A 20,845-nucleotide genomic window follows, 5' to 3' on the forward strand; every position below is an offset into this window, starting at 1 on the left:
AAGCAATTTATAAGACTGAGCCCAGAGCAGAAGGACCAGGCAAATCATTTGACTCACGACGGGAAAGCACTGCAAAGTCTTGAGCATGGGCACAGTGAGGGGAATGGCTGGGTCACAGTGGACTGTACAGTACCATCCTCGAGCACCGCCAAGACTACAACTGCCTATGGCCACTCTTCCTTCTCGCAAGCAGGCTATGACAAGTCTCTTTTTTTAAGGACTCCCCACTGCCACTCCCACCTTCCCAGCCCCGACCCAATCTTCATGCCATCCACCGCCCGATCCGGATTCCCGTCTTACCCTTCTAATCTTCTAAAGTCCCCGTTCCTCTCCTAACACTCACCAGACTTTATTAGAGTCCCTGTCCAAAGTCACTGAGAGCAGTTCTTTTGGCCTCCATTCCCTCATCTGTAAAAGGTGGATAATAGTGGTATCTATATTGCTCCGTCACAGTGTGGATGTGAGGTTGGAGCAACATAACTCACAGAATGAGTTTACACTGCCTGGTGCCATAGTAACTCCTTAATAAATTGTAATGGGTTCTTTTTTCTCTTAATATGTAGGGGGGTGTGGGGGGGCATTCTCAGTCTAACTGGTGACACTTAAAAGAATCCCAGCATTCCCAGTTGGAACTCTGAAAAGATTTTCCCATGGAAACATTGTTCTACGCTGTGGTTGTATTCTACACCATTGTTGTTACTCCTGAAGATTCTGTGCTTCACTTAATCCTGTAAGTTAACAGCCTCTCCTGGACTGGCCTGGCAAAACTAACCACCATGAAGGCCACCATTGCAAGGGGAAAATGTGAGTTCTAAACAAGCCTCTTACAAATGGACTTTTGTAATAGAACCCACTCTTCAGTTTGGTTATCGCCTAGAATTTAATGTTGTAAGAGCAGATGCTTTGGAGATAGTACATGTACCAGGCTGGTGAATGGTAGATTTTCTATGGAGCCAATCTCCTGCAGCGAGAACCTTAAAAATGGAGCCACATGACAGAGATGCTCAGGGCCAAGGGTGGGAAGCAAACTGTGTTGTTAAAAATAAATAAATAAACAGGTACACCTTGCAGGGAGGATGGTTAATGGGATGTCACAATCAATACTTTGGTTTGCAGAGTCTGGGGAGAAGTCTGGAAAAGAAGCCTCAGATACAGAAAAAAAAAAAATAGGGTCATGAGTGCAATGGGTACTTATTTCTTGGTGAGGAGGCTGTGAAAACAGAAGTTTTAAACAAAAGCTTATAGTAATATTTCTGGGACCCAAACAGAAAGGAAATAGATAGACTCACTTCATTTTCATGAAATAGAACAGCCAGAAGAAATACAAAAACTATACTCTTAGACTAAGAGCCTAGAAGAGATGGATTCGGGGCTTTTGCATGGAAGTGCTTGATGAGGTTTGAATATCACTATAACCTGACCTGAAGCCAAGCTGAGAGGTTTCAGGACACGACTGTGAAGTTCAATGTGAAATTGACCTTCTGGGTGCACAGGACAGCAATGAGCAGGGTGGGGAAAAGTGAGGGAAGGAATACTGCAAGAAATAGAGGAAATAGGGAAAGGAGCTGGCTTGTCGTGGTGTCATAGTCTCACTGGACTAGTGAGAGCCAAGAAGGATGTTAAGCGAGACCCGGGTCTACCTAGGTTGTGCTGGGCTCCATCCCAACTCTGTGAGTGCACCAGGCATCCCATGCATCAGATGTGTCTGCAGTTTCATGTGGTCCCTAAAAGGGCACCAAGATCTATAGTGATGTTACAGTGCAGCTGGCAAACATGGACCCTCAGGGCTGTATCTTACCCATCTCCTCATTAAACGATTGTCTTTGCAAAGAAGTCTCTTCATACAGCCAGATCAAATCTGCCCCGCTGGGAACTTCTAGCCTCTGGTCCTCATTCTGCTCTCTAAGTAGCCAAATCTAATCCTTCCTCCTCGTGAGAGTCATTTCCATTCCCCTTAAATCTTCTCTCTTCCAGGATAAATAGTTCACATTACACAACCTTAATAACAAAGTCAACGATCACTTTATGATGTCCTAATTTACACAAAGCCCCATGCGTGTGCTAAGTGGGATCTTAAAGTCAAACTATTTCCTTGTTCTTCAGGCAAACAGGTTGAAGACAGAGGTGTGGACAATGGACTCTAATACAAAGAAGACAGATAAGTACTATAATAAATGTTCAAACCTTGCTATGGTGTAGCTTTGGGGAAAAAGTATAGAACAATTCAACTCGGGGGAGATGGAAAAGCTTCTAAGAAGAGGTGGGATTGGAGTGGGAGTTTGAAAGACACACAGATGTGGGAAGGAAGCAGGTGGTGAGTGGAAAGAGCACAGGATATAGAGTTGAAGACCTTGGTTCTTAATTTTCTGTTTGACCTTGAGCATATTTTAAATGAAGGCCCTGAACTAGGTGATCTCCATAGTCTCATGATAGAGGCCAAAGGTTGAGCATTTCAACTTAGCCAAGAGTCCAAAACTATGAAGTCCTGCGCATATGGAGGGTGTGGTGTGTGTGTTTTGGGACAGGGGTGACAGTGAGAGGAAGAGGAGAATTCATTCAATATTCTGCCTGTCGCGCTGCTGCAGCACCCATAACCATCGTGATCATGTCATTCGGGATACTGACAATGTCCACCTTAGAAAGGTGATGCTGGTACCACCACCACCATTACCACCAGCAGCAGCAACATTCTTTTAGCAATTACTACGAGCCAGGCACTTTTGAAAGCCCTTTACATATTTACCTTTACATCCCACCGAATCCTTATAACAGCCCTATGACATAGGTCACCGTCTTATCGTTCCTGTTTTACAGACAAGAAAGCAGAGGCACAGAGAGATTAAATAACCTGCCCGAGTTCATAGAGCTAGCCTAATGGCAAAGCTGGGATCTGAACTTAGGCATTCTGGCTTCCTGCTTTACTTTGTCCACAGAAAATGGAGAACAGAACTGAACACGGATCTGTAGACACGTTCTTTCTCATCAGGGTGAGAATACAGTGGCACTAGAGCGTCTTTTGCTTTCCCCTTAACTTGGCCTAAGACAACATTGGCTTTCTTGGTAGCTACACCACAGTGATGACTCAGATTGATCTGGCAGTCACCTAAAATCCCTGACACACTTTTGACATGAGCCACTCTTAAACAAGGTCAGCCCCGATCTGTTCGCAGGAAGCTGATTAGTTCATCTTAAATGTTGGTCTTCTCATTAAGCCTCACTACATTCTAGGTTGTTGCTCATAGTTTCACCCTACAATAATTTTGAAACATGTTATCCAATGTTGTCTCTCCCAGATTAGTAATAATATAACAATAACAGCTAACAGTTATTGGAGCATTAATTTTGTGCAAGATACCCTGCTAAATGTTTTTCATACAGTATCTTATATATTAGTTTAATCCTTATGTGAAATCTATTATTATTATTATTATTATTATTAATTATTATTATTATTCAAATTTAAAAGAACAGGAAATCAAAGCCAGTGAAGTTAAGATACTTGCTCGAGATTCAATTAGAAAGTAACAGACCCAAAGTTCATATTCAAGATTGTCTGACTCTGGGTCCTGAACTCGTATTCATATGCTCTCTCACTTCTTTGCATAATCTATAAACTTATCATTATCTAAATCAATCATAAAAAATGTTAAACAGAATCAAGGACAGAATTCGGAAGTGAAAACTATCTCTTCAGGCACATATGAACCAATTACTCACATAGTCACAATTAGAGATCGAAGCTGTTTCTTGGGGGTTTTTTTTTACATAATATTGAAGGCCAGAGAAGTTGAGCAATTTTTGCAACTTAGGGAAGAAAGGAGATGGAAAAGTAAGTAATGCAGAGAGGTCAAGGCCTCCATTCCTTCAATGCACACTTCAGGTATAAGTGAGAAACCATCCAAAAGTTTTGCAATTACAATGTCATCTAAACTTCAATTCTCCAACTTATTCACATGCATCTCATGAGGTCTTTATCAAAAACCTTGCTGCAGTGAACGTGCACTTCATCACTGACCCCTTGGATCGGCAAGAGATGGGATTGCTTTGTCCTGCCCGACTCTTAATGAACACATGAAACTCTTCATTCTAACAGTTCTTAAGTCGTCTGTGTAATAATCCAGTGTAGGATTCTGCAGGGAATTAGCATCCATGTGAGGTTTTTGAGGCCTGCCAACTCCAGTCACCAGGCTCCACCCAAGGGTGGCCCTGAGTCACCCTACACTGGGCATGAGATTTACTTAAAACTGCTAAACACACCTCCGCCACCTCCTGTTTATCCAGAGCTTCAACATCTTCCTGTCATTTTCAACTGAGACTGTTTTCCCTGATAGAGAAGAGAGAAGTCAACTTGAATCAGAGTGGTCCTGTTTTCATCCTATCTTCTGTTGTTGTAAATGAATCTGGAAAATCCCTTCACCATTAACACTTTCAAGAACCTCAGCTCAGTCTGACACTTACCCCAGGCCTATTCCACTCATTTGTATTTGCCTTTTGTCATAGCCGCTGCCAGACTCTCACCTTGACCAGGCTCCTCTGAGCCCAACGAGGCCCCTCTTGGTCTTTAAGAGTCCAGTTCCATCTGTAATCCGGCTAAGGCAGTTTTAGCAGCATCTCCTACCCTCGCTATCTCATCATCTTTAATATCTGACCAAATTCTTCGCCCCCAACCACCCCACAGGTAACGTCTGATCACCCTGGCCTGCTTTATTGGGTTGGTTTTGCCAGACCCACACTCCTTACCCCTGGTGCTTCCTCTTATTAATTTTCCATCTACTGACTTCCTGCCCAGTTCCTTGGCTCTGAATTCCCACTTTTCCTTGTTGTATTCAGAGCTAAGCCAAGTCTCTTTCCTCTACTGCAAAACCCCATTGCAGTACAGGTACTTCCTCTGCTTATCACATTAGTCCTGAATATAGTCTTCCTTAGTGTTTTAACTAGTACAGAATAATTTTTTCTTTAACACTTCGTTTGGACATCTCTTGCATATGTACTTTTAAAGTGAGAGCTCATCCAAGAACTTTCTTTTAGCCTCAGAATCAAGTGTTTTTCCTTTGCTTTCTTCTCCAGATCACTCTCTCTTACCCTTCACCTGATAAGAGGCAGAATCAGGATTTAACTCTGAACCGTCTGTGGAGCCTGAGCCTTTAACTACTATGCTATATTATACCTGTCTGATCTGAAAATGTGTCAATGGCTAAGCCATTAATTAAAATGTAACCAATAACAGAACCTTGAGATCTCTATCCAACTGCTTATCAATCAATTAAGCAAAAGAAGAAGAAAATTTAACTAATATTAGGACATAATCCTTTTAAAGGTAAAATCATGACTGTCAAAGATAAACAAAGCAAGACCCTAGTTAAAGATTTTGCTCTGTAATATACTATTGCAATAGACAAGGGTCCATCAGGAGAGGGTGAGCAGTTCAGTAAAGTCAGAGGAGTGATAAATTACAAAAAGCAAGAAGGTGGGGTTGGTCTGTGTGAAACCATCTGGGTTTGCTAGGCTATTACCCTCCCAGAGACTAGGAGACAGGCCCCCTCATTCAAGTGTTAGCTGGAACAAACAGCAAACTCTTTTGACCACCTTGGGTTTCCTCAGGCAGGCACTTCAAGTTGGCTAGGGTCATCCTAGGGATGTAGCCAAAACCTCTTGGAACCTATGTTACAGTTTCGTTCCAGTCTCCACAGGAGAAGTTTGAGGCCACGTTAAAAAAGGATTCTGAGGAGCCTAGCTACAGTTTGGTCAAGGAGAGAATCTTTGTCAGCTCTCCCATAATATAAAAGAATATGTGTCAAATACTCGTTAATGGCAGAACCAGTAAAATGTTATGATCAATTCAAAGGAGAACTCAAACTGCTCCACCTTTACAGGGGCTGAAATGATTTTACACATAGAGGAAAAACTGGAAAAACTGGTTGCCACCCACAGGCACTCCTGCATTTTAATGAAAGGAATTATTTACATTACTATCGGTTTCCTATAAGTCAACTTCTGTCTCTACAGACTTATGACACAGCCCGATCAAAAAAAAGCTAGCAAAGGTGCACCTGCCTGCGAAATCAAATAATCCCCAACAGTTCCAGCTTTCCATTGAAAGGATATCCAGTAATCTCTTACCCATTTCAAAATCTTCCAGTTTCTCCCTACGCCAAGGTCAAACAGCAGTAAACGTGAGTTCAGAAAATTAGAAAGATGAACAGCAGCAATAATCAAGGATCTAGCTATACAGAATTAAGATGGTCAGGTTAAGTGGTTGGGTTCCTAAACTCTGAAGACTGATTGCCTGGGCTCCCTGAAATCTCAGCTTTGTCACAGGTGGTTGGGTCACCTTGAGCAATTTTACTTAACTCCCCTGTGCTTCAATTTCCTCATCTGTAAAACAGGCATAACAATAAGTATCTACTGCATAACTGAGTTAATAATTAATTGGTAAAGCGTCAGTTAAATGATAGCTATTGTTATTGTGCCTCTTTGGAGCCTGTGGTCATGAAAGCATGTCTATCTTTACTCTAGAAGGTAATGTCTGACTAACCTCAGAATTCTATTTTGATCATAAATTCTACACTAAAATGAACATTAATGTTTTCTCCCAAATTTCCCATTGCTTCCAGTAGACTAACAAGTTCCTCTTTGCCAAAGGTAAGATTCACGTGTAGAAAACATTAATCACCATTGCTTCCTCTTATTTAAGAGATGACATACATTAGCATCAAGTATAAGATTCTCTTTATCAGGAGTGTTTAGCAGAAGTCAAAGTAGTTAAAATCTTCTATCACAATCACACCTTGCCTCTGTGCCAGCCTGATCTCTGTACCAACAGCATCATCCATCTTCCCTTTAACTGGGCTGGTTATAATAACCCCAATACCATCACTTCAATGCCTTGTATTATTTTGTCTTCATTCAAACAATCTAACCACAAGTTACAGAGATTACAATTGAGGTTGCCAGGGGGGTGGGGCATGGGAAAAGCAGAAAGAGGCTGGTAAAAGGGTACAAAATTTCCATTATAAGATGAACAAGTTCTGAGGATATGACCTGTAACATGTGACTATACTTGATAATACTGTACTGTATAATCAAAATTTTCTAAGAAAGTAGAACCTAAGTGTTCTCACACACACACACGAAAGTGAATATGTTAAGATGATGGATATTTTAAATATCTCAATGGTGGAAATCTTTTCATAATATGTATGTATATCAAATCAACATGTCGTACACTTTAAATGTATTACAATTTTATTTGTCCATTATACCTCAATAAAGCTGAGGGGTGAAGGAGAATTATAAATTTGTAGAGAAGTGATGACACAAAGGAAGAAAACTTTAGGCTTTAGGGGTGACAAACTGTGGGGAGACAAACATATGGGGGGAAACTAATGGAAGGTTCAGGTTGTTTTAGTAAGGTCTGTTTTGTAGGTTCCTCTGGTGCCAGCTCTAGGCTAATAGGAGTCTGGAGTAGACTCCAGTGATTAAAAACCTCCTTTCCTTCCTGGTAGAGACGGAAGGCAGAGAGTTTTTCCTGTGTATCCCTCTCAATTGCCTTCTGTTCAAAATATTCCTTATGTCAAAGTGGCATGTCTGGAATAACAGAGTCTGAACCCCTTCACAGGGATACTTTGTAACAAATGGTGCTTCTCTTTGGCTTTTTTTTTTCTCAAATGTTTCATTTGAACCAGTTACATTCTTTTGTTGCTTTATTTTGTCTCTGATAAAATTTCATCCAGTTTCATGATGAGACTGAAATAAGGATGAGAGTCACAGCCTCGAGTAATGTGGTATCTATTCTAAAACCTGCTCACGTGACCATCTAAGCTTTATTTGGTTACTCACTTCTAAAAATGGACAAAACAAACAAACAAACAAACAAACAAACACCAGTCAAATTTTCCTAAGGATGAGCTTTTTATCTACACTTTCTAACATTTAAGGATTTCTCCCTGAGACATATTCCCAGTAATAGTTTAAATAAATTCCAGAGTCCAAGATTAAGGCAAATTGAAAATCAACATAACAATTTTTAAAATATCGACACCCAATAATTCAACTCCCTGGGAATAATTCCACAGAAAACAATACTAAATATGGGCAAAGATGACAAAATTGTATTCTGCAACATTATGTATAATAGTGAGCATTTGAAAACAAAATATTTCAAAGTAGTTGCCTGGTGGAATAATTGTAGCGTTTTCATTCACTGGACTTACGAAGCCATTAAAAATTCCGTTTACGAAACGTTTGTTGGTATGGAGACCTAGTTATAATAGATGTTAAATGGAAAAAGCAAGTCACAAAACTATAATATTTTGACTATGTAAAACCGTGTTCATCTTTCATTTATTGAAACATCCATCTGATCAAAAGAAATATTCAAATCAGCTTAAGCAAAAAAAAAAAAAAAAAAATGCAAGGGCACAAGGAGTATCCTGGACCCCAGGAGGTAAGTGGAGAGCTCTCAGGAACCAGGGCCTCGTGTTTCCCAATTCTAGTTCCTTCATCACTTTCTCTGCACATCCGCTTTTTCTCATCTGCTGCATGAGACCCAAATATGACCTTCCAGTTGAAACACCCAACTGTGTTCATCTTTCATTTATTGAAAGATCCATTTGATGGAAAAAAATATTCAAATCAGCTTAAGCAAAAAAAAAAAAAAAAAATGCAAGGGCACGAGGAGTATCCTGGACCCCAGGAGGTAAGTGGAGAGCTCTCAGGAACCAGGGCCTCGTGTTTCCCAATTCTAGTTCCTTCATCACTTTCTCCGCACATCCGCTTTTTCTCATCTGCTGCATGAGACCCAAATATGACCTTCCAGTTGAAACACCCAACTAGATTCTCCGTAACGCAATTCCAAATTTCCGGCATATAGAATTGAATTGGCCTACCTTGTCCAATCGGATATGATTAGGGGTCATCTGATCCACCTGGCTGCAGGGGTGCATCTTGGTAGGTGTGTTATCGGGGCAGCATGAAGAAGAAGCAGTGAGCTGGGCAGACACCTGGTAGCTAGCTGTTATTGTCATAGAAGGAAAGAAATATCCCAAATTTTTAATAGTATTTATCACTGGATCACGGTGGTCTTTATGTATGCTATTTTATGTTTTACGAGTTTTCTACAATGTGTTGTTTTAGAATCGAGAGAAAAGTGATTTTTTTAATATATATGACATGTATTGAGTCCCGTCTGTATTACGTGCCAGCTTATTGGGTAGGCAGATGTGAAGTTAAATGATTGATGGACATTCTTTGTCCTCAATGAACCTGCCTCCTTGTGCCAATTCCCCCTTCCTGTGTTCAGACTTACCTTGCCAAGACCTGGTGGGATTTTAATTGTTTTCCTCAACCAGTGTCATTAAGTTATGTAACTCTGAACTCCAATAATAACTGTAGCCGTACTATGTAATTTAGGTATTAATTGTATGCATTTGTTGATTCTTAACTTGTTTCAAATGAATATATCTCGTTTTCCTTAAAAAAAAAAAAAACTATCAGTTTTTTGAAAAAAGAAAAACCATTTTTAATATTTCTTTAATAACCCTTGGGTTGGCTAGACTGATGCTTGTTATGTGCATAAACATAGGTTTGCTGGTTAAAATTCACTTTGAATCACCAGAGAACTGACTTTCCCACAACCACCCTCCCTTTACCTCTCATGGATCTGTTTGCCTAATATTTAAACAGCCAGTTCTTCCTTCACTTCTATGAAAATAGCTTTAATTCCTCTTTCACCATTCGCACTTCCTTTATCTTCACCTTTTGACCAACCAGCACTCACGGTTTCATGATCACGAGTATGGCCATGAATGTCTATTTCAGTTAAGCATTTGGATAGAGTGTAAAATCATATTTAAGTATATGTACAGTAATATTCTATTCCTAAAATTCTGACATATGGTCTTTAAATGAGTTATTGTGACTTTTACTATGGCTGGGGTTAGAATTCGTTTTTAAAGCTTTCCAGTTGTTCCATTTGAATATAATCTTTAAATCCTATAGGAAAAGTAACGTGATATAGTGTGAAGCCCGAAAACCCAGGGTTTGGATCTTAGCTCAACTGATAGGGACCACTAGCAAGATACTTTACCTCTCTGAGCCTCACTTTTCTCATTTGAAAAGTAGGAAACATAACACCTGCCTCTCAGTGTTGTTAAGATTAAATATGTATATAATACCGATCGCATGTTAAGTGGTCAGTAAACATTTGCTGAAGTGCCGAAATGGAAAGAAAGTTAAAAACTATCAGAAACACCCACATAATTGTCTTGAAGGGCAGTGAGAGTCTTTGTTAAAAGATACAGAACTTTTAGAGTCAGCTCTTGCGGGCAGAGGTCAGCCTCTCCTTCAGTTAAAAGGCTGGGGGTGGGGCTTAACAAGGAAGTGGCAATTCTTCCCTAAGCCTCCCTTCAGCCTCAGTCCTAAACCAAGAGGCTACACTCGGATGGGGACTTAGATCACTCGAGCCTTCCTAAATGAGAAGCCAAGAAGACTTGGTGAAAGTTTCCTCTTAAATTTCGTGGAGAGAGACTCAAGTATAGAAATATTCTCACTGCCACCTCCCTGAAGCAAGAGAAACCACTGACAGCTTCGAAACCAGGTAACACCAGGAGGCATCAGTCTTGATTCTCTGCCATCCCAGGAGGACACGGTCGGGTCTCCAGTCCTGGTTTTACTAATGAGGCAATCTAACTAGAGGAGACATTTCCTGCGTCGATTAAAAAGTCCTTATCCTGTAAGGCTCAGAAAGCAAATGACAGCTAAAATCTGTTTTATTAGGATTTCAAGGAAAGAGAAAAAAATATTTAGGTTTCTCTTTTGTTTCTCCTTTGCTACAGAAGGTTGAGGCGATAGTTCAGTTAAGATGTAACTAGCTGAATCGTTTTTAACATGATGCAGTTCTCTGTCTTTGAATATATGACAAGGTATGTGATGATACGACGGTGGGTCGTGGTGATGCTGACCCTCTCCCCTAGAGCAGGGAGGGGGCTGAGGACAGGAATCCTAGGTTTGAACTCAGAGTCCTGAGCACCTTGTGGGCACTTGGGCACCAGGTCTAGTCCTGGCAGACCCCCAAAAGACTTCCTTGAGTACCAGGCCCAGGTAACAAGGGATCCCTCTGTCTCCCCTCTAGAAACCTCCCTCCTTTCTACTCCCTCTGTCCTACCATCAGAGCCTCAGTCCTTTTGTTTGATTAGTATGACCCAAGGCTCTGTCTCTCCGTTTAGCTTCTATTGTAGAAAGTTTAGGCATTTTACCACATTCCACATTTCACCCTTAGGATTAAAGAACATGTCATACTGGGAGATAAGAAACTGGGGAGAAAGAATGAAGACACTCAAAGGTCTGAAGTTTGGAGGAGGAAGGAACAGGGAGGGCAGACTGCCTCTAACCGGCATAGGGGGCACAGGTTACTCAAAGGGAGGTTCAAGGCAACCAGACCAAATTTAGCTCATCATTTGGTCTGGGAACCTCCCTTGGAGATGATCATCTACGCTGGTGAGTTACACTGGGCCTCATCTGTGTGTCCAGAGCAGTGGAAGCCAGCTCTTCTGCTGACCCTCTTGCCCAGGGCGCCTCCACGCCCCTCGCACCCGGGACAGACCAACACAGAGTGAACTAAGCGTCAGTTCTGTCCAGCTCACCTCGGGGGCTAGTCATGCAGCCTCTGCATGGAACCGTGAAGGATGCACGAAAGTCGTTTCCTCCATTCACACATCCACTACCTGCCACAGGAAGGGAAGTGAAATCTAACCTCAACAAACAAATCCAGAGCTAGAAAAATCCCAAAGATGCGTCTGGAAATAACAGAGAGTTTGGTGCTTCCCCTGCAGCCTCGGGCTCCCCGGCTGAACACACCGTACCCACCAGGCTGCCCTTCTCTGCCAGACTCCTAAAGGACAGGCTGTGGGGAAACCCCAAGGACTTTAGCCATTTGAGAGGTAGGGGGGAAAGGAACTTTCTGGAAGGAAAAAGAGGCCAACAAATGAAGCTCTGTGACCTTGCTTTTGAGAGTAGTTTGGTGAGGTTTGCTGCAGATAAGGAGAGAGTAGGTTCACATAGGGCGATAGAAGTGGGGTTGTGAGCCATGAGTCACTGAATTAGAAAGAGCTTCACAAGTCTTATTGCTGAGCTAGTTCTCCCCTCCCAGCTCTGAACCCGTGCTCAGGGGGCCCCACTCAGGCCTTCGTTTCCATAAAAATTAGCATGAAACTTATGGTGTAAATTTCCAGAAAAGTTGGGCTTTTTCTTTAAACGGGAATAGCTGAGAGCAGAAGGAATCCAACATGTGATACATTAACTCTCTGCTGCTGTAAAATGAGACTCAGCTATACATTTTACAAAAGCTCTCCCTTAATTTACAATGAGGATTAGTAGGAGAAAAAACTCTACACTTGTTAAATGCATTGAAAGCGTCGTAACTAATACTTTGATGTCTCCACGCATTCTCTTTTAGCCAAGTGCTTTCCGGGCCCTGGTCAGAGCACCCACCCCCTTCACCCACTCAGTAGGGTTGCCTCATTCATTGGGGGACCATCGCCTGAGCACTGCTGTGCTCTCCGCTTCTCTCTCATCCTTGGCCTTGCCTGTTGATTGAGCCCAATACTCCTTTCTTTTCTAGCCTATGACACAACAAAAATATCTGCTTTCACGAAATGGAAAATATCTTCTTTCACAAAGGTCAAAATGCGCTCCATCTTGACCTCAGTGATTTGCCTCCTCTTCTGATGTTGCTCCTGAATGAACATTCAGCAAACTTGTTTCTTAAAGAAATCCAACCCTTCCTTTTTTCAACAATGGCGCGCGCGCGCACACACACACACACGCACACGCACTGCTCCATCTTGACCTCAGTGATTTGCCTCCTTTTCTGACGTTGCTCCTGAATCAACATTCAGCAAACTTGTTTCTTAAAGAAGTCCAACCCTTCCTTTTTTCAACAATGGTGCGCGTGCGCGTGCGCGCACGCACACACACACACACACAATTTCAAAGTCCTCACAATACATTAGAAGATTTGGGTTTAACTTACATGGTAGTTTCTTCGGAAGCATAGTATTATGGCTTGAAGAGAGGGCTCACGGACCTCCCCAAGTATATAGCTCCTGTAGGTCCCAAATGTACTACCTGCCACAGCATCCCGAGCTGCACAATTCAAATGGATGCTTCAATCCGGAAACCTCATAAATCCTCTCCTGACACATTCCAGCTCTGGGCTCTTGCCTGGGCTCAGCCCCTTCCATGCCAAGTGGCTGCCCAGACTCCTGACCACATGTCTCACTCTTGCCTCATCCTTTCTGGCTCATTCTCTTGTTTATTGTCTCAGGTTGCTCAGTCTTGACCCTTGGTCCCCTTTACTCCCTTACACCTACCTCAGGTCTCAATATTTCTAAGCAACATCTTTCATTCACAGGGTTGCCAGATTTGCATAAAAATATAAGATGCCCAGTTAAGTTTCATTTCAGATAAATAAATAATTTTTTTTAATGCAGGTGGTCCCCAACTTAGTGATGATTTGACTTATGGTTTTACGACTTTACTATAGTGCAAAAGCGATATACGTAGTAAAATTACACGAGATAGTCAAACACTTTGTTATAAAATAGGCTTTGTGTCAGATGACTTTTCCCAACTATAGGCTAATATAAGTGTTCAGAGCATGTTTAAGGTAGGCTGGGTCAAGCTATGATGCATTTTTGACTTATGGTATTGTCAACTTCCAATGGGTTTATCTGGACACAATCCAATCATAAGTTGAGGAGCATCAGTATAAGCATGTCCCATACAATATCTGAGATATACTTATACTAAGAAGTTGCATGTAGTTTATCTGAAATTCAAATTTGACTGGATATCCCATATTTTATCTGGCAGCTCTATAATCATTTTTCATTCATTCATCAAACATTTATGGAGAACTTACTATGTGTCAGGCATTGTGCTAGGTGCTAGAAAAGCCAGCCATATCTCGGTCTTCATATCTTACAGTATATATACTTTGCACACACACACAATAGATATAGATAGATGACAGATGACAGATAGATAGATAGATAGATAGATGAGATAGATGATAGATGATAGATAGATAGAAAGGCAGACACACATATGTATGACTATAAGAAACTATAGGAAAAGAGCCATCTGTGCCTACCCCATGCCTCCCAGCACAAACAGAATAGATGCTCAGTAAAGGTGCGTTGAGTTTCACCCCTGTCTCTCCTGACCTACAGAGAGTAGATGGCCCACAGGTAGGAGGATGCATGAGAACTTTGTTGTTGCAGGCCCACCATGTGCACCACCAGTGCGTGTGACCTGGAGGAGATCTCCCTTGATGATGACGACCCAAACACCATAGAATTCAAAATCCTGGAGTTCTATGTCAAACACCATGTCTTCAAGAACACCTCCGCTGTCTTCTCACCAAAGCGGCTGAGAACAAGAAGTCTGTCTCAGAAAGGACTGGGGAGCTGGTCAGCAAACGAGTCACGGACACAGGTATCCTGGCCTTGCAGAAATTCCCGATCCAGTGAGAAATCCATAAGCCTTGCCAAGAAAAAGTCTTCTTGGAGAACACTCTTTGGAGTAATAGAGAAGGAAGAAGACTCACAGAGCTCGCCTTCGGAGACTCAAGCTGTGGCGCTAGGGGCGGCAGAATATCAAGGCAGTCTTCACGGTCAGCAGTGGTCTAGGACCCTTTCTAATGTGGAGCAGCGCATAGAGCCCGAAGGTAGGATTTTGGGGCGATTCTTTCTCTCCCTCAACCAAATCTCTCCCTTCTCTGTGTGCATGGTAGTTCATCTCTTCCCGGCTGACAATGTGGCCTTAGGCAGGGCACTCGCTGTGCCTTTGCTTTCCAAGTTATTAATATTCAGTAATATTTGCTCTAATTTTCTCAAGACTGAGCAAAAAGGAAGAGGATGGCATTGAAGGGCAACAGGACTGGTTTTCCGGCTCCACTGCCTGTAAATGAGCTTATGCCCAAATTCCTAAACCTCCATGCCAGAGATCGATGTAAAGGAAAGAGCTCAGGATGGGCTCGCCATTGCTCTTCCTGGAGTAAGCCACCTCACTTCTCGGCACCTCTGTGCTTCCGTCTGTACATTGGGGTACCCCGCCCTCCCCACCTCTTAGGGCAAATGGAAAGATCAGGTAGCTATATACAAACATACTTTTCAAAGTTTAAACCATTCTAAAAAAAAAAAAAAAACTGAGAAGTATGTGACACACTTTTCCCTCAGTGGGAAGATACATTCTATTGACTAAAACGTTTTCACAAAAGTCTTCATCACAGAGCGTTGCCCTTCGTCCACATAAGCGTCTTCCTCCCCTTCAACAACACCTAGTGCCCAATGCCCAGATTTAAAAGAAAATCCCCTGGGCTGATTGGATTGTGTAACTTGTCAATAATTAGTCAACAGGTGGCAGTCATGTCTCAATTTTTTAAATCTAGTGACTGTCCTGGCTTGAAAAGTCAGCTCGCATGTGGACAATATTAGATCATTCATCGTGATCAAGAACACTCCCATTTCTCATTAGACACAGAATTTTAGAACAGGAGGGTCAGATTACCTGGGGTACTCCTCCTCTCCCCCGTGGTACGGCAGCCACCCGCTGGGCGTGGTCTCTGAGCTCTGGAGCAAGCAAAAGAGTTTCAGGGCACCTACATAGGCTCTTCTTCTTGGCCTGTTCTTTAGACTTTGCCAGGAGACAGAGGAAGATTTTACAGACTTTCATCTTCTGGCTTTTGTGAGACAAATGACATCCTGTATTTCCATACTACCGAAGTGTCATTTGACCTTTTTTATTTCCTAAAATTTCAAGATCTCTCTATACATAGATAGCTCTTAAAAAAGGAGACATGATCGCCTCCTAAGGAGGCTTAGCTTTGAACATTCGTGTACAGTTATCCTCTCTTCTCACCTTTCTCTTTCCTCACTTTCTTGTTTAGTTAAATATGTGGGTGGTTAGTTGGTTTTATGTTGGGTGTGAGCCTCGCATTCTATTTCTATTTTGCCCCATATAAATCAGAGCTCAGCAGTTGGCTTCACCTGGGTTCTTTTAACTAAAGGTCATGATGGAGTCCGGGCTGCCATTTGCAGGACTCAGACAACAGGCTTAATTGACAACTTTTTAGAAACTGCCAGCCCAGATTCTTTCGCTTGTGAATCTTTTATTTCTCTGTAGCTGTGATTCACTACATGTGGAATGCTGCAGTTAGGATTAGGCTCAGTGACATATAGTGGAAAATTCCAATAACTGTGGTTAAATAATATAGAGGTTATTTTTCTCTCCCATTAAAAGAAGACCAAAGTTTGGCAGCCCAGGCCTGATACGGCCACTCCATAGTCATTAGGGAATCTTATTCTACTGTCCCTCAGTCGGTGGCTTCCAGCCTCACAGTGACCTTATATTCCAAAGTGGCTGCCGGGACACCAGCCCATCCCGCCTACATTTCAAGCAAGAAAATAGAGGAGGCAAGGGAAGGACAAAAGGGCATCTCCTGGATAATTCAGCTCCTTTTTGGAGAGCGTTCTTAAAACTGCACCCAGCTCCTTACGTCTCACTGGGCACTCCTTACTGCAAGGGAGACTGGGAAATGTAGTTTTTGTGTGTGGGCCCACTGCTGCCTCTGACATTCCAGGGGTCTGTTACTAAGGAAGAAGAAAATGGATACTGGGTGGGAAATTGCTGTCTCGGTCATGTGAAAACCTCTCCCAAACTCCCTGCCCCTTCCCTTTAAAGCAAATGCCTCGGGCCAAAGGCCAAATGGCACCTTCCCAACTCTGCTCCCCTCTCTCCTTGGCTCCACAATGACCCCCAAAATAGACTCCAAAGGATGGGCAGCCTTTCTGTTCTCTTTCTGCCCTCATCTAACTTTTCATTGCTTATGAGATGGAACCTGCTCTGACAGAAAGGGAATCTTGTCATTTTCCGGTGTTTAAAATTAAGGCATTCAGAATGAGAATCTTAATCTTAAATAGCCAGTCCATCCGAATCAAAATGTGTTTGCTTATAGTTTTTCCTGCGTGTATTTCATCTGCACCCATCACTCCATGCCCACTGATTTATAGAAATCGATAAAATGAACACAGGTTAAGTCAGACTGTGTGCTTCTGTACCTGCTGGAGGTCTTGTGATTGCCCCGCCACTTGGGGGCAGGGGGGCAGGGGGATGACAAGGGACAGTCTTTGGGGCCTGTATCTGCCTTCTCTGGGTACAAGATGCACTTCTGTTGAGAGAGCCAGGCACTGATGGCCCTAGACAGGCTGCACCAGGATACCGAGGTAGAAAATGAAGCTTTCCTTTCCCTTCTGTGGACGCTGCAGAGGAAGGTTTTCATCGGCTTTGGGATGCGCCCCCTTGCCATTTCCTTGCCAGAGGCCATCGGTGGCCAGAATCCAAGAGGAGGCCGGTTGGGCTGCAATAAGGCGATTTAAAAGTGGAAAGTATATTTGTTTTGGTTGTGAGAATAGGAAGAAAACGCAGTGGGCCTCTGTACTTGACCGCTATTCTTTTTTCTTTAATTACCTTATCCAGTTTTGAACCCTATGGATGGAGCATGAAACATATGGCTTTTTAAGGAAGCCATTATGCCTTTTTTTAGAGGGCGGCATTACAAACAAAGCATTTGTCTCTGTGGCCTTTCAGCGAACGCCAGCAGTGGAAGGGAGAGCAGCGAAGCTCTCGTGCTATGGAGGAGCCCAGGGAGAGAGGATCGGAACTCACTTTGGCAGCTCCGCAAGGGGTCAAAACCGCGTTTCGTGTGACACAATCTCTCCTGAGACTCAGGCCTTGCCTCTTACCTATCCTGGTTTATAAAGCCTAGGGATTCCCCTGGCACACAAACCTCCCAGCCGAAACTCTTCCTTCAAGTCTGTGAGTTAAATAGTATTATTTTGCAAACATTATGTGATAAGCCAGCTTCATATGGCTTTGAAGACAGGCCTTGTACAAGCTTCTAAAAGTTAAGAACTTAGTAATGAATCGACAATAAAAATTGTACTCCCAAACAACTCAGCAATACCGCCTGTTCACCCCACCGACTCCACCCCGCCACCAGTGGCAAAGCGACTTGTCTTTCACAGGCTTTGACGTTCAGGGGGCCAATGTCATTTAAACCTTCATATTTCAGAATGCTTTATTCTATAGTTGTGTGTGCAAACACATACTCTATCCCCGTATTGAACATTCTCGAAGTCCATGGTTTGCATTTTGTGTGTCCTTGTTTCCTATCAGCCCTAACGGGATGTTTCCCAGAAGCCCTGGAGGAGAGAGGACTCTATAAGCAAGGGCAGTTCAGTGTTTACTTGGTAATAGACTTGAGTAATGAATATGGCCTGAGAGCAGGGATATTTCTCTTTCCTTAGTGACCAACCCCAATGGCTTGTCAAACTATTGAATGCCCTTCTAGGCACATAAGGGCCAGCTCTCCAAGATATAAAGGATGTCCAAAACGACAACAGCAACAACAAAAAGTATAAAAATAAAAGCATAATGAGCATTCCCTCAAGCAAAGAACTAAGCACTCTCTTTTGTGTTCCTTCCTTCGCAAAGGGGAAAGGGGACCCTAATTTTGCAAGACTTCAAAAAGAGGGTGCAGAAGGGCAACTGTTTCAAGGTGGCAATTATTCCTCTGTGGACTCCTCCCCAATCCCAGCCTCTGCCAGGCAACTGCCAGTGCTTTTTGAAGAATGGGCCTCCCCCCAACACATGCTCCCAGGCAGTTTCCTCTCACTCTAGGCTGGCCTTTTCATTTCGAGCAACTGTGCATACCAATGAGCCAGACCAAGTTCTTCTGGGAAGGGCTTCTCAGCACCGTTTTGTCTTGTTTCAGATGTGGACCCCAAGGTTGTTTCCATCGCCAACCGAGTTGCTGAAATTGTTTATTCCTGGCCACCACCAGAAGAGCACACCCAGGGAGGAAACTTCAAGACCAAAGGGAGTGTGGTACCACAGGCTTTCCACCTGCAGGCCCAGGGCTCCCAGTCTAGAGCTGCAAGTCCTAAGAAAGGTAAACTTCCCTCAGAGTGTTTGTGTTGGGCTGGTGTTTTCTAGGCAGAGGTATACAAGCATTTATGTATTTATTCGGCTTAGCGCTCTGGGACTTAGGAATCTCTGCTGACCTGAACCAAAGTCATGGCAGCAACATGCTGGAGGCCTTGACCTTCAGCTTAGAGACCAGCCCAAGCAAAGGGGAGTGTGCCAGCAGATGGAAGCGACTGGCCAAGCTCACTGCTAAGTCCAAAGAAAAGTCTACGGAAAGGAGGAGGTACAAAATGTGCAGTCAACTCTGTCCATTTTCCCCCTTCCTGGGGGAAATGCAGTATTAGATTTAATCGTGTTAGCAATGGCCACGGACCAGTTCGCTCATGCGAGAGCCTAGGGCGTAGATGGAGCACCAGCCCTGGAAGTTATAACATTGCCTTCGGCTCCTGTGAAAGAGCAGGGGTAGGGTGGGAGGGGTGGGGCATCAGACATCAGGTCTGGTGCAACACACGAAGCAGGACAGAGGAGTAGTGACCAGACTGGGTCAGTTGTCACCATAACTGTAGCAATAGCTGGGACTATAAGTCCCATCAGACTTGCAGGAATCTGGAGTTTAGGGGAACAGGACCACGTGCCACAGGAAGGGAAGTTCAGTCCTGCACTCCCTCACTAATGACAGTCCTTACTCATGGCTGACATTCCCCAAACTCCAGCAGAGGATGAGGGGGCAGAGGTGGCTCCTGGGTCTGTAGCATGGCAAAGCACAGGGCAAAAGTTCTCCCTCCAAAGGTGTAGTGTCTCCTCACCCTGAAAGTGGAGTTTGTCCACCCTGTGCTGTACTCTTGGGACCACAAACTATCACAGGGGCTTGGGGCAGGGGTGGGGTGGGGGGTGGAGGAGGAAAGGACTCTTTGAGTCTGCTGAAAAGAGAGTGTCGTCTCCACTTCATTGCTCTCATGTGTCTGAGCAATGCAAAACAAAACACCCACACCAAGCTAAAGCTGAAGCTCTTATCCTCTGTGCACGTGAGACATTGGGGCCACTGGCCCAGCAGCTTTCCTGGAGAGAGGCTGCAGCAGCAGTGAAAGCCACACATGGGCGCTGGAGATACGCATTCTTTCTTCTCCCAGGTGACCTGAGTCTCGGACTTCCTACTTACCTTGCCCTTCTCTTGACCTTTTTGGGACGTGACATCTTACATTAATTTCTTGGCCTCTCTTTCACTCTTATCTGGGACAAATATGAGGACTCCATGACTTCAGAGATAGTTCCATAAGTAAAAAATGCTGTTCTCTCAGTAACTGGCTTTTTCTCTGTTTGGATTCTGTGCTATAGCAATGACCATTTATTTCCCTCATGTTTCATTGTTAGACATTTGAGACAAGAAAAATCCTACCCCACGTCCCCCGTTCCAACATACACACCACACACCAATTGTAGCTGTCTCTCTCTCCGTCTGCATTTTGGCCCTTGCAGTAGGGGAACTTATTAACTTTATTTATTTATACCTCACCTTGTTTTAAAGACACAGCCTACAGAGCACACATTTTGGTAAGGTAAAATAAATCAAAGTTGAAAAATAATGTAAAAAAGAAAACAACAGCAAGAAAATAAGATGGGTTTAGAGAATGAGTTTAATTCTCAAAATGCAGGCCAGGAGGGCTGTACCCCCCTCTTAAATGAGGCCACGAATTTGGCTATTTCTAGCACTGTTCAAGGGGGAATATAATCAATATCTTTAGAGCTGGAATCATGTGTAGTGGAACTAACATCTTCAACAACATTTTTATGGCAAATAAAGTGATGAATTTCACGGTGAGAATTGAGGGCTGAAGGAAGAAAGAATAATAAGAAAGGG

General features: G+C 43.2%; 1 protein-coding gene across 2 annotated transcripts in view; it reads left to right on the top strand.

Annotated features, from left to right (window-relative positions):
• The first annotated feature begins 10,424 nt into the window (after window positions 1-10,424).
• BCL2L14 (BCL2 like 14) overlaps window positions 10,425-20,845 on the top strand; it is an 18,558-nt gene continuing 8,137 nt past the window's right edge. For both annotated transcript variants that reach the window (XM_006912623.3, XM_025047335.1), the window contains exons 1-3: window positions 10,425-10,597; window positions 14,283-14,728; window positions 18,836-19,012. In XM_006912623.3, coding sequence (XP_006912685.1) covers window positions 14,290-14,728; window positions 18,836-19,012 — 616 coding nt within the window. In that variant the 5' untranslated portion in view covers window positions 10,425-10,597; window positions 14,283-14,289. The remainder of the gene's footprint in view (window positions 10,598-14,282; window positions 14,729-18,835; window positions 19,013-20,845) is intronic.

Source organism: Pteropus alecto, unplaced genomic scaffold, assembly GCF_000325575.1.
Source record: "Pteropus alecto unplaced genomic scaffold, ASM32557v1 scaffold103, whole genome shotgun sequence".
In the NCBI taxonomy this organism is placed as follows: domain Eukaryota; kingdom Metazoa; phylum Chordata; class Mammalia; order Chiroptera; family Pteropodidae; genus Pteropus; species Pteropus alecto.